The sequence below is a fragment of the Emys orbicularis genome, chromosome 3 (assembly GCF_028017835.1).
Source record: "Emys orbicularis isolate rEmyOrb1 chromosome 3, rEmyOrb1.hap1, whole genome shotgun sequence".
Lineage (NCBI taxonomy): Eukaryota > Metazoa > Chordata > Testudines > Emydidae > Emys > Emys orbicularis.
Window position 1 is genome coordinate 101,428,163 of NC_088685.1, and position 24,128 is coordinate 101,452,290.

A 24,128-nucleotide genomic window follows, 5' to 3' on the forward strand; every position below is an offset into this window, starting at 1 on the left:
ATAAGAGCCAGATAATTATGCAAGTTGAGACTCAAAGAATCTCCTACTGATACCTTCCGCTGAGGCAAAGTTGGCCCCCTCTTCCTCTTGCAGCACAGGGAAATATCCAAACTTGTGGATGGCCTGACATCTGTGGAGAATCTCAAACCAACCATGAGGCATGTGCACAGATGTTCAAGTCCCTACTGAAGGAGTCTTCACTTGTGTTGGACCTTAAACCTGCCCTTGTTTTGAGGTGGGGGTTGGGTTCTACAGCATGGAGGGTAAGCAGCATCAAATAACACTGACTGCTTCAGCATTGTCTTTTGCAGATATAACTGTGTGGTTCTGAGGGGGAAGGCTGCTTTAGCCATCACCACCCTTTGACAACCATACTGGAGAGTCTTCAGGGGGGTTCAGAAGGAGTGGGAACATGTCACAGAGCTGCTTTTCCTGATTTATGCCTTCCACTTCAGATTTCACTCCATTAATTCTTGAACTACTGGATGGCTCAGGAGACCTGGAGGCACCTAGGCACCAAGAAAAAGAATCCAGGACCTGACCCATGCCAGGAGAGGGGAGAAGCCACTCCAAAAGTGGGTGATAACAAGCACCAGGAAAAGGGAAGCGCTTCAGCCACACCCTGGGGGAAGGGCTATCCCTGTATATAAAAAGATTGTGTTTTAGCTGACGGGCAAGTGTGCTACATAACAGATGAAATTTAAACTGTCCACCCTAAAGGAAAATTGCGACAGAATTTAAAAAGAAGCACCAACCTATACCATTATTTCCTTACTGGAGATTTTCTGTACCAGCCTATAGCATTCTAAAACTATTCTATAATTCTCTATTGATTTCTAGAGGACAATAAAATTTCAAAGAAACCACAAAGAGTATTATTTTCTGTTAAATTCTCTACTGTTTGTGTAAAACATGGATAATGCTCAATGTTTTACAAAAGAAATAGGTTCATTCAAAGGAGAAATTCTTCCAAATGTTTGATCCTCATTATTTTTGCAGTTACTTAGTGAATGATCTCTTATCTGGAAACACTCCCCCATCAAACAAAACAAAAAACAAACAAAATCACCCCAAAAATGTGAAACTGTTGGAAAGTGGAAATGAAGCACTAAGCAAAGTCATGAAGCATCTTAGTTACTGGTAAATCAACAAAGCCAGTTTCCATAATATTCTTTTCCTTCAGTTGTTTCTAATGAAGCAGCTGTTGGACAAAGTTCTACATGACAGAGGCTGGCAGATATCTTGAGGCAGCTGAATCCATTTAAATATTCTTTCTGTTTAGAATTTAAGGTCTCTTTAGACCATTCTTATAATAGGCCATATCTTGATGTAAATCACACCATGTATTTTGTTTTCTGCATTAAAGCAAATACTGAGTTATGGTTTGTGTGTAGTTGGCAGTCACTCTGTAAAGTGAAGAGACTGTGAATAGTGACCTGAGCAGTGTATAATGCTGTTTGTGGAGATAATGGAAGAGATTCTCTATGCAATTTGGCTGCTCAGTGCTATTCTACAAGTTGAATCTGGCCCTTAAAATGACCTAATTAGGCCAGGGAATATTATCCTCCAGTGGCATACAGCCTACATAGCAGCCCACTAGTCATCTGGCTCAGGGGGCTTACCTGGTTCAGGTGCAGACAAAGAGCTTGGAAATCTTGTGAGAACAACTCATGAGATTTTGGCACAGCAGAATCTGAATCTTAGCCTTGATTCAGCCTCAAACCTGACCTCCTGACCTCTTCCCCAAACGTAATCTGGATCAAAACACCATCTCCTTGGCTAGTCTAAATCAAATCTGTTTTATGTAGTTTTATTAAGATTTCATTTCCAATCTTGCCATTACAAAAGTGTTAACAAGACAAAAGTAAAAACAGCAAATGAGTATAGGCTTTCAGGGTTTTGAGAGTCCATGCAATATTTTACCTTTACTCTTGCTGCTACTCCTGGTATTCGAAGAAGTCCTTCTGTATCCAATCTTGCCTCTTCTATCTGAGAAATCAGCTGTCAATAAACAGAACCAAGCTGCATGAAGCCAAGGTGCTAATTAAAATGCTACTGGGAGATAAATATGGAACAGTGAAATCTGTTTTTGAATACAAATGATTGCAAAGTGGATTATCATTGATACAATTATATGTGTCCTACAAGGAACACCTGATACTGTTCCTTTATTTTTCATGTACACTATTAAGAGTTGTTTTTTTTTAAAGGAAAATGTAAAGTCAACACTTTCTACAGAGATAGGATATTATTTAGATTTCAAAAATAAACCACCAATTGCTTATCACACTAAAAATCTGCACTAATAAAAACTATTTATTGTAGTACGAAAGACACTATATTAATTTTCAGATACACTGTCATTTACCACTTTACCAAGGAAGATCTAAGAGCTTACAAACACTAAAAAGGCTTCAGGTTTGCTAATACTGATGGTCTCATAACAGACTCAAATGAATTGCTAATCCTATGCATGTCTGAGATAAATTAGAACAATCACTGTAAAAGATTTATACTATATTACATGTATGTGACTGATATGGCAATTTCCTGCAAGATTCTTGGAAGACCTTGTTGTATTAAGTTTATGTATTATTGTGGGCTGGGATTATATGTAACCTCTCTGGGGGGAGATGTGATAGATGTGAGACCTGCGAGTTCAGAAGACTATACTGAAAATATGTCAGACAAGTATGGACCTTTTGGACAATAAATGTGAAGTGGATTTCCTGGGAAATCCATAGGGAGAGGTTAATGCAAATTTCCCAACTTCTATTATGCAAAAACCCAGCCTGTTGAAGCTATGCCTGAGAAGAGGGTCACTGTCTGCCGATTACCTGTTACAGAAGGCGAAGACCAAAGGCCTGAGCTGTATAAAGAAATGGTTCATCTGCCCAGCCTCTGTTCTGGTTCTGGATGTAAGATGGATGAACTTGTAACCATGGAGAAAACCTAGTTGTGGGTGTTGAAGGTTGGAGTTGGGGTGACCTCTGTTAAGCTTTCCAGCATGTGTGTAGGTTCTTTTTATTGTTTTAATGTTTTCTCTGTAACACTTTTACTATAAGAATAAATGTGGTTGCTTAGAAGGAGCTGTGCAATAACTTGTAACTACGGGCAACCACTGGGCATAGCTTTTGGAGAGAAAACAAAGTGGAGGTGCTGGCCTGTTAGGCAGTCTGGCTTGCTGGGGTATCACAGTATAGGTCAGGGAGCTGTGCAGCCTTATATCTGCGGTCAGAGGGGATTAATGCAGGATTCCACTCAGGGGAGGTGACAGGTAGGAGTCAGAAGCCTTTAAGTGCGTCCCTCGGCCTGCGCCGCTTCCAGCAGCTCCCATTGGCCTGGAGCAGCGAACCGTGGCCAGTGGGAGCCGCGATCGGCCGGACCTGCAGAAGCGGCAGGTAAACAAACTGGCCCGGCCTGCCAGGGGCTTTTCCTACACAAGCGGCGTCCCAAGTTTGGGAAACACTGTCCTAGATCAACACTTGATGCAGTGTTTATCTTGGGCAACACTTGTAATGTACATGTTTCTGTGCCAACTAAGGTTTGAACTATAAACTATGCTGTACAGCAGCATTTTTAATTGCACAAATAAAAGGGATGATTTACTATTCAATGAATTTATGTGATTGATACAGATCATGAGAATGTAAAAAAGGCCACCAAAGTTGGAATACATCATAAAAGTGGATTTGTTCAGAATATATTTTCCTGGTTAAAGACTTCACTTATTAATACTCATAGATCCTGATTCCCACATCCAAGCTGAGCTTGGACATAGTGGACAATGGCTGTGGGGAACAGCTTAATCCTTGGCCTCCTGATCCTGGCAGAAGTTAGACCAGCAGCAGGACTATTCTAACTTCTGCCACTGGGCCTTATGTCAGTGATGGATCAAATTTTAGTGGAACTCTACTCTTCATGCCCCCTCCCACCTACACCCATTCTTGAACACCTCTACGCCAGAGGTGAGAGGTAGCAGCTGACACACCACCAGCTGTCCCCTAACTGAGTTTCCCTGAATGGGAGGAATTCTAACTGTCTATATCCAGCTGTTTTAAGGGTGCTTTGCACTGCTCAGTGGTGCAAAGTGGCCTTAGCAGACCAGATAATCAGTACCATAGTCTTTCTGCAGGTCTCCCCATTGGTATAAATAGGGAATTCCATATACAGATTCTTAGTTTTGAAGGTCAGAAGGGACTGTTACGGTCAGCTGGTATGACTCCCTGCCGAACACAGGCCATAGAACCTTGCCCAGTAATTTCTAATTAAGTCTATAACTTCTGGTTGAGCTACAGCAGATCTTTTAGAAAGACGTCCAGTCTTGACTTAATGACTGCAAGTGAGGGAGAATCCACCACATCCTTAGGGAGATCTAGGTGAGTCAGGCTCCATGCTTCTTAAAATTTTTAACTAGTTTGAAAGTTCTAATATAGGAATTAGCTTTTCAAAGTCTGGAACCCAGCAGGCCATATCATGCCATTAGTTTTTAATTAGGACTCCCTACTGAAATCAAATCTATAGGACGTTCTGCATAAAAAACGATGTTATGATATCATCCAATATTTATAAAATTCACAAAACTGAAAGTAAAAATGACAGAGTTGGTGTTTTGTTTTTTAGGGGGGTGGAGGTTGGGTTTTTTTACAAAATTGATGCTTATTTTAAAAAAATCTTCCTGTTGAATTGGTTTGTTTCAGTGATGTGCAGCCAATATTTTAAAATTCCTGAAAATATTCTCTCTTAATTTGTTATAAACCCCCAAGTCCAGTAGTGGATGTGCTGCAGAAATGAGAAGGGAGAGATGGGAAATCCATTCACATATTTCCCCATTTAAACAAAAAAGGATTACAATCAAGATGAGATCACACAGCAAATAAATTAAGTGTATTTGCTAGAAATGTTTATGTAGAACTTTCTTCCTGGAAAACTATACTGAATAAATTGATGGTATAGCGCAGTGACCAGCATATATCATTTGCAGTGGAGTAGGGTGAAGACCTATTTGGAGGATGTGGGGACTTTTTTTCCCCTTTTTTTATTACTGTCCATTTGGTACAATCTTGTCCACAGAAAAGGTAAAAAAATTGTTCTTCAGAAGTGTGTTTTGTTTTGTTTTTGTTTTTTTTATAGTCCCTAAGATGTAATTTCTGGCACGAATGATATAGCAGTAGTACCTAGAGAGGGATAGGAAATTACTATAAGTCTCCTTTTGATTTGGAGGAAAAAAATAACAAAAAAGCTCTCAAAAACCTCTAAAAGGCCTCTCCAGAACTTCAATTATTTGTCTTGAAAAATAACGGCCTATTCTCCTAGGAATACATTTCTACAACTCCTGCTAAACAGAATTTGGCCTGGAATGGTGTTAGATGTTGGACATCTGGTTTCACGGGCTTACTAATAAACCCTGACCAAATCATGGCTGACTTAATACACCTTAGTAATGTATTTTTCTAATAATAATTCACTAGATGTCTTAATTAATTACTCTACTCTAGCACTGGAGCATGCCAATGACAATTCACAATACTTCTAATGTAAACAACTTACAATTACTTGCTGAACTGTATTCTCTACTCCACTAACTCAACTAAAGTAAGTTAGTGGAGTAGAGAACTGTACAAAGGCCATGTATCCAACTTAGTGCATTAATAGTACAAAGCACAGCCCCTAATAAAAGCTACAGTCTCTTCTAATGGAGATGAATGCTACATTTGAGGTTCACAGTACAGAGATGGTATGTCACTGTGAAAACTTGATTATAGTGAGCATATGAATCCAGGACAAATGCTATCACCTCTAGAATCTAGAAGGTTTGTAACAAACTGACTTGTTCATGCCTACTCACTTTGTGAAAGATCAGTGGTATCCTGGTGCCTGGTACTTTCTTCTGATCCTGTTCCAGCAAAACTGACAGTGGGACACCAAAAAGACCAGAGTCTACACAAAGAAAAGAAAATAGAGACACTATCCACATCTGCTCCAATACATGAGATAAGTGGCACAAAACACATTTTCAAAGAGATAAGCTCATTCAATACATTCAGAGCCATTGATCTTCTCTTCAGCATATCTGAATGTCTTCATCAATCAAGTCATTCAGAGCATGATTAAACAAAGCACTTGGCTAAAAGCAAAGCACTTGTTCATCTCCTCCTTCACCCATAAATGAGGAGTCCTCTGTTTTACCTTCAAATTGCCATCCACACACACTGCAGTACAGTGAAGGAAACTGCATAAATGAACCATCTGCATGATTCTGATTTGTGGAAAACTGTTGTGTTGATGACCGAGAAATGCAGATCTTTATTACTCAATACAAGTTTAGATGCAAATGGCTTTAGTAAGCTTCCCAAGAATGTGGCTGCTAAAATGAAATAGATGTAATTATACTGTAATCCACTTTTACTCTAAACAGTCCTCTCCCTCTGTGTTTTGAAAGAAGAGCTAGTCAGCATTCATTGTGCTTTTTTGCATCCTCTAGTGTAAATAGGTTGATAGTGCATCTCAAAAAAGGAATATTTTAATATGAAAATTAAAGCCAAATCTTGTTCCATGCTCGTTGTAAGCCCTGGTTAAAAAATGGCCATTATCTCATCTTATCTAACTTTACTTTATGGTCCTATATGTTTATGGTAAGAGTGTTCTGCCTTAGATAAATACTAATCAGAAGTGAATGGTTTCTGAGAGAGAGGTTCACTGGCAAATTATTGAACCTTAAAGACTTGTGTCTTGTAACTACTCTGCTGGGATAAGGTTAATGCCTACAAAGGTCATTTTTCTGGAACTGTGTATAGAACAGTGATACAAGGTAAGTGAAGTAATATCTTTTATTGGACCAACTTCTGTTGGTGGAAGGAACAAGCATTTAAGCTTCACAGAGGTCTTCCTCAGGTTGGAAGAAGATAATCAACATTTCCCAGCCTAAATACAAGGTGAGAAAGATGGTTAAGCATAAAGGGTTCACACATGCTGTAGAAGACCACTTAAAATGAAACAGGCAATTAAGAGCTAGAAAATAGTAGGGTGTGTTACAAATTGGTCCTGCTAGTGAAGGCAGGGGGCTGGACTCGATGACCTTTCAAGGTCCCTTCCAGTTCTAGGAGATAGGATATCTCCATTATTATATTATTATTATTATTATTGTTGTTGTAATAAGCCATAAAACCAGTGTCTCTGTTAAGTCCATGGTTTTTAAGTGTCTTGCAAAGTTATGAATTTAAGTTTCCAGGCACATCTTTTTGAAGGCGTTGTGCAGGTTTACTTTGAGAACCAGGACTAATAAGTCAGCTATGGAGTGACTGTTTTGGGAATAGTGTTCACCCACGGGTGATAGGGTGTCTTTTTTTTTTTTTAATCATTTTTCTGTGCAAGTTCATTCAAGACGGTAGTGATTATCTGGTTTTACCCTCAAAGTTGTTGTTGGGGCATTTGATACCCTGGATGAGGTACACCATGGGTTGTGATAGGCTCTGTTTGCCAGAAGCTGGGAGTGGACAACAGGGGTTGGATCACTTGATGATTACCTGTTCTGTTCATTCCCTCTGAAGCACCTGGCATTGGCCACTATCGGAAGACAGGATACTGGGCTAGATGGGCCTTTGGTCTGACCCAGTAGGGCCATTCTTATGTTCTTATGTGTAGTAGTTCCAACACACAAATCTTTAAGATTCAATAATTTTCCAGTGTACCTCTCTCAGAAACCATTCTCTTCTGATTAGTATTTATCTAAGGCAGAGCAGTCCTACCGTAAACATATAGGCCCATATAGCAATGTAAAATTAGATGTGATGAGATAATGGCCATTTTTAACCAGGGCTTACAAAAAGTATGGAACAAGACTTGGCTTTAATCTTCATATAAAAACATGCGTTTTTCGAGATGCACTATAATCACATGGATCTTGAAAAGTGTGTTGTGGGGGGTATTGATCATCATAGCAGTGGAGATATGTCTGCAGGTTTTGTATCTGTTGTTCTGACAGCCTCTGGTGTCACTTTGAGGTGGTGTGTCCTGGTCTGTGGGGAGCTTGCTTCTGATAATGAGCTGGGCAAGGCTCAGGGGTTGTTTGAAGGCAAGAAGAGGGGGTTCAGGAAAATTTCTTTCAGGATGTGGTCCCCATCAAATATGGGTTGTAACTGTTTGATGACACCCCGTATGGGTTCTCATCTGGGATGATAGGTGACATCCAGCGGTGTGCGATCAGTGAGGTTTTTTTCTGTACTGAAGCAGGTTCTCCGAGTCACTTGGGTGGCCTGTTCTATGATGTGATCTACTTCTCTGGTGCAGTATCCTTGTTTAGTGAAGGCGGTCTTAAGTGGGTTTAGGTGTGAATATAGAACCATGATATCACTTCTTATATCAACGTAAGTGTCAAATGAGTCACCATAAGGAGTTCCTTTAGAATGTGCCTTATTTAACAAGTATATTGAAAACGGGCCATTATCTGTAAAATATGTGCACTCACAACTACCTACCTACACACACACACACACACACACACACACACACACACACACACACACACAAAATCCTTCCTGTGCATGCTCGCTGAGCTACTAGATAGCAGAACCCATGTGGGTCTGCTGTGGTGAGGGAGGAGGTGCAGGCTACAGGAAGCCCGTGCAAAGGTTTCACACCCCCCTTTTGCAACAGAGTGGTGTACTCCCCAGCATCTCCAGCCACCCAAACACAAAGGGAAATGGCTAGTGGACCCACTACCGCATGAATCCAATGGCCAAACCATGCTGCATGAGGTGGGGAGATGGAGATGCTGCAGACCACAGGTCTGCTGCAAACAGAGGTGTGAAAAATCTGCAGGGACTTCCTGCATCCTCCCACTATCGCATGGATGCTCTGACCAAATTACATTGCAGGTGAGAGAGACGCTACAGGGTATGTCTACACTGAATCTGGGAGCAATCCTCCCAGCCTAGGTCCTTGTGCTAGCATGCTAAAAATAGCTATGTAGACTTTGCTTTCATATTGCAACTCAGGCTGGGGCTGGAGCTCGGGCTCAGGCTTTGAGTCACAACATCAAAGCAACATCTACACAGCTATTTTTTGGAAATTGGTGAAAGCCCCTTTAGCATGAGTCTGTGGGCCCGGCTGGGGGGCTTGCTCCCACATGTAGTATAGACATCCCCACAGAGGTCCTGCACCCTTGAGGTGGGAATAGCTACTGTCAAGCCACTCCATTTCTTGGGAGGCAGGGTGACACTCTGCTGCCTCTTTCCCACATTGTTGTAGGGCCCCTAAATCAAGTTCATCTTTTTGGGTTGGGTGCAGGACAAACAATTTTAGCCAATTTACTTGTTTTCCCTGCTGGCAGTCATTTAAAAAACATGACAGAGATAACGTTACATTAAAACTACATAGGTTTGGTAAGAAGGCCTATTCAAATACACAATAAAAAAAAATCAAGAGAAAAAAGTATTTTGCTTGCACACCATTTTCTAATGGTTGTAGCACAGGAACTTCTGCAGGGTGGAAATTCATTTAGGAATCAAGGTCACAAAGATGGTTGTGTGTATGCTTTTGCATTTAAAAAGTTATTTTCTGCTACTGTAAAGTGAAGAGTGTATTCAGAGGAATCAATTGTATCCTGCTGTATGTCTCTCAACACTCTCTGTTGCTTTCAATTATTTAAAGGGAGCTATTTCACTGTCACATCCACTGAACCTTGACAACAGGGTTTTGGCCAAAGTGGGTTTGTGATTAACTGGTAATACATTTCGAGCTCTTGTAAAACAGTTAGCAGAAGGTCAGAAAAGCAGACAACTACCAAAACACTGAAAAACTCTTGCAACTTGAAATAGGTTTCCACATATTTCTAGTTTTTGAAAAGGAGTCAGGATCATACATAGGCTCCAGTGGCTTGATGCCACAGTGACTTGCTAAAAGAACTGCCTCAACAGACCCCCTCCCCTGCCCTTTAGTGTATATGATGCCATGCCAACACACAACACAGAAATGCACAGGATATCTGCAAATGCCAAAAAGAGGTTGTGATCTGAGAAATGCAGGATGTGTTAGGGCACATCAATATAAGTTACTACAGGAAAAAGATGACAAATTATTGCACTGGGCAAGAGGTGCAGGCTGAATGTGGAGGGACCATATAGGGTGGCACATTTTGTGCCTTATACAGAGCTCGGCACAATGCAATAGAACAGGATAAGGGTGATGAGGAGATATCTACTCCTAAGCAAATCCTCCCATCTTCATGAAAAGGGGCTGCTTTAGGTACTATGGAGCAGATTCTCGCTATAGGGCTGGAGAAGTGCTTTTTGTTAAGCCAAACACAAGTTATTGGGCTCACAACAGGAGGAATTACAATGATATTCTATGGCCTGTGTGATGCAGGAAGTCAGCCTATGTGATCTAATGGTCCCTTCTCACCTTGGAAGCTCTGAAACTATGAATCTCTGAAAGGCTCTGAAGCAACGCTTCCATCATACTGTAGTACTATCCAGAGGATTCCTTTCCCTTGCTCCCTAAGACATCTGCCCAGTGCCTGGCCTAGAATGCCTGGCCTCGTACTAAAGTTAGCTGTCAGAGGATTTTAGCCCTAAAATCCTCTTTAGCTGGAACAGTTTATGTGCATGAGGCTGTTTAAATGTAGAGTCTGGAGCTCTCTGGCTACAGTGTAATGCTGAATCAGGGCCTATATTACCAGCTAATGTATATCTCTTCTTTTGGAATCATTTAAAAACAATCCCACAGAGACCCATTTGTTTCTAAAGAATTTATAACTGTACTACTCACCTTTTGTTTTGATTTTTATGGCTTTTTGTTGCTTGAATTCTGTCCCGAGTAAGTCATACAGCGCGGTTAGCTCAATTAGTGCTAAGGAATAGACTTTCTTCATGTCCTGAGGGGCCAGATCACCAATCTTTGTGGTACCCGTTTTGTCCTTTGGCAATCTGAAATTCTAGAACATAGGATTTGCATCATGGCAAATAAACAATCTCAACACATTGAAGGACAAAGAAAAGTGACAAGTATAAAGGCCATTCTGCTGCTGTTGCACCACTTTTGTAATGAAACACGTTGCTACAGATGGGTGCCACAGGAGAGTGACATAGTTTAAAAAGCAGGCTGTCTGCAGCATGTAAATTCCCCATGCTTGTTGCACAATCAAACTTGCCTGGCAAAACCTATACACTGCAATGACCATATCTGATTGCAAAAAGCAAATCTGTGATGGATAGAACACGGTCTAGCGCAGATAATATGATTAGTATGCACTTCTGGGTGGTATCTCTTTCCTTTCTCTCTTTTTTATGTTGTCTATTTAGGTTCCAACTTCACTGGGGCTTTGAGTAGATGCAGAAGTCTGCCTAGATGCAGTTGACTGTAGGATCAGGGTCACAGATGATAAACTCTTTGGGGCAGGAACCTGTCCTCTTATGTGTGTGTTTACACCTCACTCATTCTTGGGTGCCACATAAAAAATTAGTAATAGGAGGCTCACTGTTGTTCCCTCCCTCATTATTTACTATTTGTATTACCATACCACCTTGGACTCCAGTCATGGAGCAGGGCCCATTGAGCTAGGCATGATACAAACACAGAACAAAAAGATAAGCCCTGCCCATAAGAGCTTATTTGACTTTACTTCTGCTTCCTGTGATACAGGAAGTCTAACTCTAGCAGATAAGGGCTGGATGCATCTCTTTTAAAGTATAACACACCAAGAACCCGGCAGGAGGATTACTCAAAAGCTAGACATAGCATTCTTTCTGTTGGAAAGGACCCTGGATACCTTCATGGTCCTCTAGCCTCTGTTGGCTCCGAGGTATAGCTGAATTTGGGGTTGAAAACTCTGTGTGGCTGCTGAGCCAGCCCTTATTTATGATTGGTGGATGTAACCAGCTTCCTGCTTGGGGTTTAATTAACACACTTTATACGCTTCTTGTTTCAAATCAATATATAAGACCATGTGAATATGTGTGGGTGAGGGAGGGAAGGTCGGTACAGATCACACGTATCAATCGTCAGATCACTCCTTTTCTGAAATGTTTCGCTGCCTTAGGATTGTTCATCCCTAAGGTTATGGAAAAGGCCATAGCCACTTCAGTGTGTAGACAGTCAATAAGTAAAACTCCAGTAAACTGTTCTTTGAATGTGTAAATAATGTGTGACTCTTCTACAGTTGAGTCAAAGACTTCTCATAAGCCAGGCCAGAGTTTCCATTCCTATTTTTTTCTGCATTACTGAAGTGTGAGTCAAACATTTTTCAAAACCATTTCTCAGTGTTTCATTAGTGTCAGGTTTATTGTATTAAAACTAAGGGAACATTCAGTAATTATTACTGGCAGAAATGTTTGTGTGCTTATCTAAATTGAGTGTTTGAAGAAAATTGAAACATTATTATTCCAAACATTGAGTTTACTCAGACATGTTTGCACACAGTGTTTGACAAAAGAAATTGCTATTTTTTTCACACTGGTTATTAATTTGTAGTTTGTGTGTGAGTGCATGTTTCTAATGTTTGTGAAATTCTAAGGCTGTTAGTATTGATTTAGCCTTATTAAGAATAAGACACATCTGTTGAGAGATGGAAATGTGAAACCAGGGAGAAACGAATCCTCACATTTTGGAAAGATTCCTTGACTCTTTGTTATAACAAAAATTAAATCTTTTCCGAAGGGTTAAAATGCCTCATTCCTATACATGCTCATGTGTTATGTGCTGGGCACCTTAGCAGGTGCCATAAGCAGTATGCTTATGCATAGAAAATGTGAAATCCAGAAATGATCAATGTATCTGTTGAAAGGGGACCCACCCCCAACCTGTACATCTCTATTACAAGTGTAAAGATCAACCCATTCTTAATCCTATCAGTGTAGTGAGCAAGGAACTAGGGCCAACACTAAATGGGGAAGACCCTCAGCTAGTGGACATTGTCAGAGTTCCATTAATGTCTAGCTGAGGGTCTGCCCCAATAAATATAACCTGAGTTTTCTGAACTGCAATGAAAATAACTATTACTGAGCAGACCATGTCAGGCTAAAGTCCTAATTTTTAAGCATTACTAGTCCTTAATTTCTTTAAGATAAGGTACAGTGTTGAAAAGGTACTGGCATATAGTAGGCATAAGAATAAGATTTCCATATTTACTACTCTCCTAAAACACACACACACACTGAAGGGACCCAATCCAATGAGAGCAGTTCCTTTAGGGACCCAAAAGAAATAAAGCTATAGCATTCTGAATCTTCCTGTTCCAACCAATATCACAGAAAAAGGCTAAAATAAAGTTTATGAAATGACTACAGCAATGAATGAAAAACACCTACAGGAAGTAGCGTATCGTCCTCTTTGCCTTTGCACATTTTGCCTATTGAGCTGTCTTTGAGATTGGCTGCCTGCTCTGCAAATGAAATCTCTAAATTGATATCAGTTTCAGAAACTGGCACATCCTCAAGCAGGGTGGTCTTTTCACTGATACCAGGGTTGAACTCCAGATCTGAAAACAGAGGGGGAAAAAAAGTCATCAGCACTTTCAAATATTGCCTTTCTCCTCCTCCTCTTCTGGTTTGCATGAAAGTAAATATTTAGGACTCCAGACAGGTTAATCCTGTGCAGGGGGTGGAAACTCTTGAGGCAAAATCTCTGCTGGTGTAACTCCAATGACTGGAGTTATGTCAGCTGAGAATTTTCATCTCATGGAGTTGCCATGGAATAATTCTGCCAAGGGGCAGAGTTTACCCACTCCTTATCCCTCATGGAAAAGACAAAGCATTCTATCCCAAATAAACCAGAGATTCCTGGGATCTGCCAGAACCAAGCAGCTTCTGCTCAGAAGTTCCTTGCCTCAGATCTGCTTCCCATTCTCCTCTCTTCCTCTGGTGCCCTGCGACCATTAACTGCACAAGTCCTTCAGCAGCCAAGCTTCGCGGGGCAACCCTGAACACCAGTTCTTTGTCCTGCAGGTCTGAAACTGGTGTGTGGGATGGGAGTGCAGGTGTGGGTGTGGGAATCCAATAAAGCATGACTGAGTCCTAACATTCTTATCCCCTTCCTATCATGTAGAGCCTGAATCTCTCAAAGCCGCTACAGAGACACTTCTGTGAGGAAGAGGTGAGCAGAGAAGAGTGGGAGCACGTAATGGTGGCACCACTTCTCTTTTCTTGTTGCCCTCAAGAAGGAACTGGGCACTGAACAAATGATTTAGAATAATAATTCTTTTTTTGTTTTGTTTTTTAAATAGAGGCAGTTCTTTTACCATTTAACCTAGAAACATCCTGCTTTTATAGGTAGTTACCAGGTGTTTTTCATTACCAATGTGTCACTAGTATCAGGAGACAAGAGAAGGGTAAAAAGTGTTTTCAGGGGGAAAAAATAATTTTAAATATTCTATTCTGTAAAAGAAAAATTCCAGTCAATACACAAAACAATTTTATCTTATCACAAAGTATCAAAGAGAACCCAATCAGTCAAGGGCTCTAACTAGGTGAACATTCTGACATCTTCACTACCACCACCATCGTTGTTATTTGTAACCTGGTATCCCCGCAAAGCTCCCCATCGGGATTTTGGTCCCATTGTGTGAGGTTCTGTACAAGCACACTGGAAGACACCCTGGCTCCACTGACATCAAAGGCAAAATTCTCAGTGACTTCAATGGGGCCAGGATGTCACCCTCTGGTCCCTGCCCCCAAAAGCTCACAATCTGTTTAAAGACAAGATGCTGCGAGTATGAAAAACAATGGAATGGGAAGTGGGACGGAAGGATGAGGGAAACCATAATAAGAGCATGTGTTTGTACAGACTAGCTGTTGTGTAATGAAACACCCAACAGATGCTTTGTTTTCACCACTGTGGGAAATTTAGGGGTGCCAATTCTCAGATGTCTCAAGATAAGGTACAGTGTTGAAAAGGTACTGGCATATAGTAGGCATAAGAATAAGATTTCCATATTTACTACTCTCCTAAAACACACACACTCTGAATTTCTTACCCCAAAAGGGGCAAGCCATGGCCCCTAGGAAATAGCCTCATCCTGAGCAACTTCCCTATACTACTTCACTCTCACTGACCCTAGGGTAAGGGCTATGGTGGGGATAGGCTGGGTAAGGGAGAAGGTGCAACTGAAATGCTGCTGCACTCCAGCTATTCTCTGCTCTCCCTGGCCCACTGAAGGGCTTAAGCAGTGCTGCTGTCTCCCAGCACTGCAAACCCAAACGGTGTGGGAAAGAAGAAGTCACAAAATAAAACGTTTTGTTTTATTAAAAAAAATTGACCCATACTGGTTTGAAACGTCTATATTTAAAGTAAAACTATTTGTGGAGTGCTTGGAGTTGAGACTATCCCATGCAAACTGCCCCAACCAGGGCCATACCCTTGGAGTTCTTCACACGGAAGGGCTGGCCTTAAGATCTTCAAGTTGTGAAACCAGCAGCATCAGTTTCAGAGTAAGCCATAATGTCTAGCACTCAGTTAGGACTTTAAGGGCCATTCAGCAGAGATAGAAGCAGCTCCAAAGAGAGGAACAGTTTTGATTGGGGGCAGTATGCTTTTATTCTACTCACAACTGAGTGTAAAGCTACGAGAAGTAGAATAAAAGAATTGTAAAATATACTTATATGACCAGTTTGTCTCTTCAGAGTAGCTTCAGCCTGAACTGTGTTAGAACCTCAAAGGCTTCACTGAGCAGATGTGAAGGCTCAAGCTGAAGCTGAAATTGGAGCTGCTGATTTCAGAAAAGCGATATAAAATGTCTTAGAATCGCAACACTTTTAGGGCCAAATTCAGCCCTGCATCAAGTCTACTGACTTCAGTTGGATTACACCACAGATATATTTGGCCCCAGTGTTTAATACATTTAAACTGATTTTTTAAATGGTAAAAGGGGAAATAGGGTTCTTATTCCTCTATTATTATTTTTATCAGGATGTTGTGGTTATTGTGGCTTGTCTGATCCATGCATCTTTTGCCCCATATCAGCTTGGAACAGAACTGTTGCTAACAAAAAGTAATGCAGTAGTTCCTGTTTTAGCCCTCTGTTTAGAAGGAAGTTTTGGATTTGTTTTTTGTTTTGTTTTTGTTTTTTGGGTACTGATGGCTTTGTAATGATATACAAGCTTCAAAGACCTGTGGAAATGCTGCTGTTCTTATTTGGGGGTTTGATGTCTGTGCAGTCCTGATCCTACTGCTTTGTGTTTATTAACTAGGAAACAGCTGTAAGAGGAAGTAGATTTGCTGTGCTGTCAATTTGCCAGTTGTGGTCAAAGTTTCGTATGACAGAAAAGTGAGTGTGATACAAAAAAAAAAGTCAATACTAGATATTAAAGGGGACGTGCAAAAGGTGTGTTTTAAAACTGGGCCTGCATCGTCATTTTGCTTCCCTGTGATGTATAAAGAAGGCTTGTGTTTAAAAAAAAAACCACAATCATGGGAACATCAGAAAGGTTAAGTCTGGTCTTTCCTGGAGAACATAATGGATGTCCCAGAGGATGTATACTGTATACTCTGACTTATGTAACTGTTAGGTCTCACATTTTTATTGGAGGGGTGGAGTGGTTTAATCTTTAATTAACATGTTCTTCCTCAAAAATGCTAATTGGTCATTGAATTTATACACACAAACTAACAGACAGTTTTAGACTGTCATTGTTTCACTAGCTCTCCAAACAGAGAGTCTTTCGAGCAGCACAGTCATTTATTTCTAACATTTAAAAAAAGGCAGGAAGAAAAACTTTTGAAAAAAATGTTTCAGGCCTTATTTATACACCATAAAGAAGCAAATAAGGGCACAGCTCCATTTTGTCCTTTTCAATTCTTCCTTCAGTTACAAGGGTACTACTGCCACTGACTTCAATGACTTATGTAACTGAGGCAGAAATAGACTTTGTTTTGGGTGATTTTTCTCTCAATTTGGAATAGGAAAACTACTACACGGAATGTTTGGAGCCTGATCCTGCTTCCATTGAAGACAATGGGAGTTTGGTCACAGTCTCCTATGGGAGCAGAACTGGCTCCAATACAGTAGCCTATATTTATGAAAAGTTTGGGAAACAAATGTTGTACCGTGTGCATTAAGCTGAAACTAGCGAACAAACATTTCTCACATTTCCATCATTCCCCCTCTTCCACCTCAGTGCTGAAAGGGGGATTAGGGACTTTTAGGAATCACTAGGGCATTTTGTGGGCCTCCTTGCTCCTTCCTGGACAGATGCATGGGGCATTCTCCATTTAAGGAGAACCATTCTCTCCCACTCCCAACCATGCCTCATTCTTTCCTGACTGACATCCACATTCCTGGGGCCAGCCAGGAAGAGTTTATAAATGCTGCTGGCCTCAAGTGTCTCACAGTGGACATGTGTCACAGAAGGCTGAATCCCCCCTTACCCTGAGGCTAGGGCTGGTGCAGAGCCTGAGGGAGGTGCCTTGCATCGCCATGATTTTGGTGTCCTCAAAGCCAGTTTCACCCTCAAACCTGCCATTAATTTCCCCCCAGTTTTAATGGTCTCTGTGAGTTTTAAAGAAGCCAGGAAATAGGAGTGGCACAGGAGCATGCCCCTCCCACCCCAATCCATGCCCCACCTCTTGCCTGCCCTGAAACACCTCCTGCCCCAGGGGCACCTGTGGAGTGGGGGTGGGGCATTCTTCACCTGGGAATATACCCTGGGGGGGCTGCTTTGTAGCCCCTTTGTGTTGACACAGCCAACACAGTGGGCTTGCAGGGCGACCATGAATGGGCCCAAAGGGAGCACACTATGCCACTGGTCCACAGTCTGTGCTGTCTGCATATTAGTTTCCAACTGGAGTTGTTTTTGACCTATATAGGTTACATCCATGTATCATATCTACCCCTATGTGCTAGCGCTGCAATCATACTCAGAGGAGGTTCTCAGGCTAACAGTCATCCAGTAAAGAAGGGCAGAAGCTGGTGATGGGACAGTGGCGGGAAAAGCGCTTGTAGGTTTCTTTTGGTTAAGTGATGGTAAATGTCAAGCAAAGGAGTCAACTGATGTACACAAGGGATGTGGGAATTTGCGTAATCAGAAAACAAGAAAAAGACATGCCCAGCTTGCATAGGACCCAGTCTAACTCCCTTTCAAGCCAATAGATATGTCAGTGAGTGTTGGATCAGGCACGAGACACTCCAAGACCATATTCCCAAAGGCTGTTTATGCCAATTTACACCAGCTGAGGATCTGGCCCCAATTCTGGAAATTTCAGAGTGTCTTTCAACTAAGCCCTTGTCCCTCCAGGTCTTAGATGAAAGTCCCTTAGCAACATCTGTTTTCTAACTGCCTGATCATTATGCTTTGGGTTTACCCTTCTAAAAGCATCTTATTCAGCATGCTTACCCTGGAAGCTGGCCCTTTAAATCTGGAAGAGACAACTAATGCAGCCCCACATTAGTCATTTTGTCTCTGGCTGTTGCTACTCTGAGTGGTGAGTTCTCCGTTTTTTAATGTTTTTTTTTCTTAGCATATCTTTTCCTGAGGAAGTAGCACATGTCTCACTATCTTTAACTCGTAACTGAGCTCCTTTACATGATCATCTAAAGAGCACTGCATCTATTTACCTTCAGGGCATGCTGTGATTTTTTGTTAGGGCTTTTGATAAAGGAGTGAGGGTTGGGGATGGTTAAATATGTGAGATTATTATAATTTCTGTTAGGCATAAAGCAGGTAGCCTGGTAAATGATGTTTGGCAGCTCAATGAGTGTCCTTTGGATTTTATTTTTGTTTGTTTTGTAGATATACACACAAAAGCCGTGGAGATAGAGGTTTCAAGAAATCCAAATAAATGAACCTCCCCCTGGATACTAAACATACTAGGACTAATTGACTAGATTGAACTGTCTCTCCTAGATTGGGCCAGTCAGGAAAGAACAAAAAATGTGAACAATGGGGACCCTTTCACATTATTTCCTGACATCTGTTCAACCAAGGAAGAGTTTAGGTTAGGATAGAGGAAAAAAGGGAGTGGGAACAGGCTCAAGGAATCTGAGTTCACATGCTCCATGGAATTTTCAGTATAATTATCAATAGCAGCACTAGTGGACAGAGCATTGGACTCAAGAGACCTCAGTTCTAGTCCCAGATCTGCTACTGGCCTGCTCGTGATCGTGTCTCATTTTCCCCTTCTCTAAAATGGGGCTAGAGATCCTATGAACACCTCTGTAAAACACTTTGAGATCTGCTGATAAAAAGAGCAAGGTATTATATATTATCACCATCCTCAATTTGGCACTCCAGTCAAATGCTCTTGAGAAATGGACACTTCAGATACCTAATTAGGAGCAATCATCGCTTTCAGAATATGACAAACCATAGATTTCACATCCATTAACAAGTTTAAAAATGTGGAACGTAGAAAACAGAGGCATCACTATGATTTAAATTTCTAAAAAAAGTAAAAATCTATTATAACAAATGATACTAGTTCATTTTTCAGGTAAAACTGGTAAAAGCATTTTAACTTTATAATAATGCCTCTGGATTTAGATTTCATAGGTATTTGGTGTCTTTGAAACCCCAGACAATGTTTATTTATTGCCTTTAAAGCCAATCACTGTTTACATAACACCAATTAGCTCATTATTCTTGAAGAAAGGGATCATGGCACAGCCCTGAAACAGGTGCAGCAGTTTTTAATGCAGCTCAAGTTGGATGGCTTTCCTGCAAAAATGAACTGATTTTCTTCTTGTTCTAATCTCACGAACGGAGCCCACTTTGGCATGTTGGCAAAAGCAGAAGTGTATTAGGATGTAAGTAGGCTGCATTTGCCTGGCCCATCGCAATCTGTGCTGGGGAGAGCTAACATATGGAATTTGCCTTTCAGAACTTCCCATTTCTAAAGGGTTCATCGGGGCCACTGGAAAAAAGCACCAGATGTGATAAAACACTGCAATAATTGCTTGGTAATTTTCCAGCCCCAAATTTTAGTGTAGTTTATTGACACAAGCACCAGGCTTCTCTTCCTTCCCTTGTGCTGACCCAGCATTTTGGCAGCTCTCCCAGTTGTTCACAGTTCTTACCAGCGAAAGGTTTGCTGAGAGCAGGAGAGGGTAAGATTAATAATGCTTCTGGAAACACAAGAATTGTGTGGGGCTCATTTCTACCTCTCTCTCTTTACATTGTTTATGTTTTGTTATTCATTTTTCCTGTATTTATCCCTCTGTTAGCTATTTCTCCAGTACACTTTGGATACACATTCTAAAATTTGGAGGTGGTTAATCAGTCTTCCTGTCTATGTATCTACAAAGCGTCCAGCATAATATCTAGATCAGGGGTGGGCAAACTACAGCCCACGGGCCGCATCCGGCCCATCAGGGCTTTGGATCCGGCCCGCAGGATTGCCACCCCAGTGGCACCGCGGGCCCTGCGCTGCTCCCAGAAGCAGCCGGCACCACATCCCTGTGGCCCCTGGTGTGGGGGGGGCAGAAGGCTCCATGCGCTGCCCGCGCCTCCAGGCACCGCCCCCCGCAGCTCCCATTGGCTGGGAACAGGAAACCGCGGCCAATGGGAGCTTTGGGAGAGGTACCCACAGGCAAGTGCAGTGCAAGGAGCCCTCTGCCTCCCTTCCCCCAGGGGCCACAGGGACATGGTGCCGGCTGCTTCCGGGAGCAGCGCGGGGTCAGGGCAGGCAGGGAGCTCCAGGTAAGCAGCGCTGGGCCGGAGCTCGAACCCCTCCTGCACCCCGCACCCCAACACCCTGTCCTGCGCCCGCTGCTGCACCACTCACCCCTCCTGCACCCCAACCCCCTGCCCTGAGCCCCCTCCTGCATTCTGCACCCCTTTCTGCACCCCTGCCCTGAGCCCGCTCCTGCACTCCGCACCCCTCCTCCACCCCAACACCCTGTCCTGCGCCCGCTGCTGCACCACTCACCCCTCCTGCACCCCAACCCCCTTCTCTGAGCCCCCTCATACACCCTGCAACCCTCCTCTGCCCCAACCCCTTGCCCTGGGCCCCTTCCTGCACACCACACCCCCTCCCATGCCCCACACTCCCTCCTGCACCCCAACACCCTGCCCTGGCCCTGCATGCGATTTCCCCACCCAGATGTGGCCCTTGGGCCAAAAAGTTTCCCCACCCCGATCTAGATGCTCTCCAATCACTTGTGTTTTTTTTAAAGGAAAGAGTAAGTCTCTAGAAAAATAATAGAAGTATTTAGGCCAAATTCAGGACTTCAGTGGCTGGAACTATGACTTGATTGAAACTTTATGGTCCAGGGTACTGCTGCAAGTGGTGAGCAGCTGCATAGCCCCAACAGGAGCTCCAGGAGACATAGGTGATGCAATCCAGCCACAACCCCTTACTACAGGGGGCTGGAGAGCTACTGTCAAGCACAAGGGGTGAAATCTGGATTCACTGAAATCAGTGGGAGTTTTGCCATTGATTTTTGGGAGGCCAAGATTTCATCAAAGGGCTGCAATTAGGCCCTGTCCCTGTGTGGGCTGGTCTTTATGCCCTCTCTCTGTACCTCACCCTGTTGTTCAACTGGACAGGGCAGGGCAGAACCTACCCCTAAAGGCAGAGAACTCCCCCTACTTTCTGTTCTCTCCATGAATATAGTCAACTAATTAAACACTGATATTTTCTCTCACTTTGAGCCCTAAATATATAGCAAATCCTTACATTTTTCTTAGTTCTTTTACTTTTGCTCTCTCCTCTTTACTGATGAGCTTATCCACAGCTCTTGTTTCTTGTGTTGAAAGTGCAAAAAAGAGAGACAACCAAAGGGATAAAAACGAAGAGCTAAGAATGAGCCATTAGAGTGGACCTTTAGCAAATTGTTCTGCTGTAAAATCATCACAAGATTTACCAGACTTTTCAAAGGACACCATCCATAAATACATTTTAAAATGTTACAAACTTGGAAAGATGTGGGCCACAGCTACATTCACACAGTTTATCCAGTGGCTTTTTTTCTCTGAAGTGTTACCAAAAACGTGGACCTGTTCTTCAGTATGCCGTGAAGCTAAGACACTACAGAACAGAAAAAAAGAGCAGAGAAGCTGCTCAGCATTACCATCTTTCACTTCATCTTGAGCTTCATTTTTAGTCTCTCTTGCTGTCACAGATGAGGGCTCACTCTCACCAGAGACCTAAAAAAGCAAAAAGAAACCAAGCCATCTCTAAGCTCAAATACCAATAGCTTATTACAGCAAATGACAGAATGTAAGTAACTCCTTTGGCCCTGATCTTGTGTGTGGGTAGACTTGCAACCCAGGAGAGCCCCTCTGAAGTCAATGGGACTCCAGGGGGGTGCAGCAGTCCACCCATGGACTGTCAGTTATGGGACTGGGGTGTTTGATAGGAGCTCTTAATCACAGACATGGGACACAAGAAATTAAGTCCCTCAACCAAAAACACAATTAGACACAAACTTAGTTCTGATGTCACTACTGCTCCACCATAATATGCAAAATGAATGGGAAAGGCTAGAATTTGAATTAAAGCCACAGTCTGCACTGGAAGGGATGTAGAGGGGAGATTATATATATAATACAGGCACAGAACTGGGACTCAGGAGACCTGAGTTCAATTCCTGGCTCTGCCACTGGCTGCTGTGTGACCTTCAGCAAGTCACTTTAACCTCACGGTGGCTCAGTTTCTTTATCTGTAAAAGAGGCATATGACGCTGACCTCCTTTGTAAAGTGCTTTGAGATGTACGGGTGAAAAGGACTATATAGAAATTAGGTATTATTATATTATTTCAGTGGGAGCTCCCAGGAGGAATTCTGATTGACTCAGCCCCAAAGTGCAAGCTGCAGCAGAAGCACTGTCACCCTGGTGCAGAATGTAGCATGCACTCCCTCCTGTGATTTGATGGGTCCAGGACAGCTCTGGCCCTGCTGTCATCCCAGTCCTTGTGGGGGGAGGCTAGCAATGTTAGCTGTGCATACTGTTTGCATTCCCAGCAACAGTATGGCTGGTCCATTCCACAAAGGGACAAGAGGGAGGGAGGACAAAGGCTGTTTTTGCTCCCATAGTGAAGCCTTGCAGGGCCAACTACAATCCAGCCCTGAGTTTGTAAACAAACAAGACTTCTGAAGTTCCATTGCTTGTTTATGTCCAAGATTATTATGGATACAGTATTCAGAATTTGCCAGGAAATCTTTATACTCATGGTCCATACAGTTTCTTATTTCCATATTAAAGTTTCATTAACTCCCTGCACAGCCCAGAATGTTAACTAGATGCTGAGTGATCTGGCTCTTGCATTTTAGATAAGTGCTGTACAGCCCAAGAGTTGGGGAGAATAAGAGTGAAAAACTTTGCAAAACTTTGGTGAAAAAGCAAGTCAGGCTCATTTTGTTTTAAAATCCCAGATCCTGAAAGGCAAATCCTACTCCCACCTCTGTGGGTGCAGAGAGCGCCAAAACTACTGCTGTTCCATGGCCCTGGGGTGGGGCGGAGCAGGAGGCGGGGGGCTTTTGAAGGGTATATGCAATCCCAGTGCACGAAGAGCCTAGCTCCAGAGGACTCTCAGTGAAGTCACACAGCTGCTCTTTGAGGACATGGCAGGGAAGGATGTCATGGAAGGATCCATGACTCTAGCTTTTTTCCTGTCCTACCTCTTTACCGTTGGTAGAGGAGGGATACAGAAGATAGGCAGAAGCTGTATTAGGTTGGAGTATCAGCAGCAGAGTGGCTTCACTCCTGTTTTGTGGCATGGAAGGGACAGTAGTAGGAAGATTTTTTTTTTTCTTTTCTATTTAGACCCTTCTCTTTGGTACATGCTGCAGGATTACAGGTACTTGTTTGTGCTGCATAATTTATGGCTTGAATACAAGAACTTGAATGTCCAATTTTAATGCTGAATTAATACAGTTAAGAGTGAAATGACACTGCTCTAAACTGCATTTTATCCCACCTCTGCGAAGTAACAGTGTAACAATGTATAACAGAAGAACACAACTTCACCTTTTGGTATAACCTGTTTCATACAAAATGGGCCCCAGAATGTTTTGCAGAATTAAGTGTCCCAAGTCCCATATTCCCCTCTCCATCCATATGCAGAGGGGAGCTTGATCTTGGTGAAGGGGAAGTTCTGTCTCTGCAGCATGTATCTTACAAACTTCCTCTGGAGAATTTTAGTTCCAGGGTGTTAGAAGGGATGAGTCAAGTGGTGGGGGGGGGGGGAAATCAACTGGTC

General features: G+C 42.4%; 1 protein-coding gene across 1 annotated transcript in view; it reads right to left on the reverse strand.

Annotated features, from left to right (window-relative positions):
- ARHGAP18 (Rho GTPase activating protein 18) overlaps nt 1–24,128 on the reverse strand; it is a 91,232-nt gene that overhangs the window by 20,016 nt on the left and 47,088 nt on the right. Inside the window, exons 4-8 of the mRNA XM_065401135.1 lie at nt 21,998–22,073; nt 13,305–13,474; nt 10,768–10,933; nt 5,849–5,940; nt 1,924–2,001 (exon numbers count right to left, since the gene is read on the reverse strand). Coding sequence (XP_065257207.1) covers nt 1,924–2,001; nt 5,849–5,940; nt 10,768–10,933; nt 13,305–13,474; nt 21,998–22,073 — 582 coding nt within the window. The remainder of the gene's footprint in view (nt 1–1,923; nt 2,002–5,848; nt 5,941–10,767; nt 10,934–13,304; nt 13,475–21,997; nt 22,074–24,128) is intronic.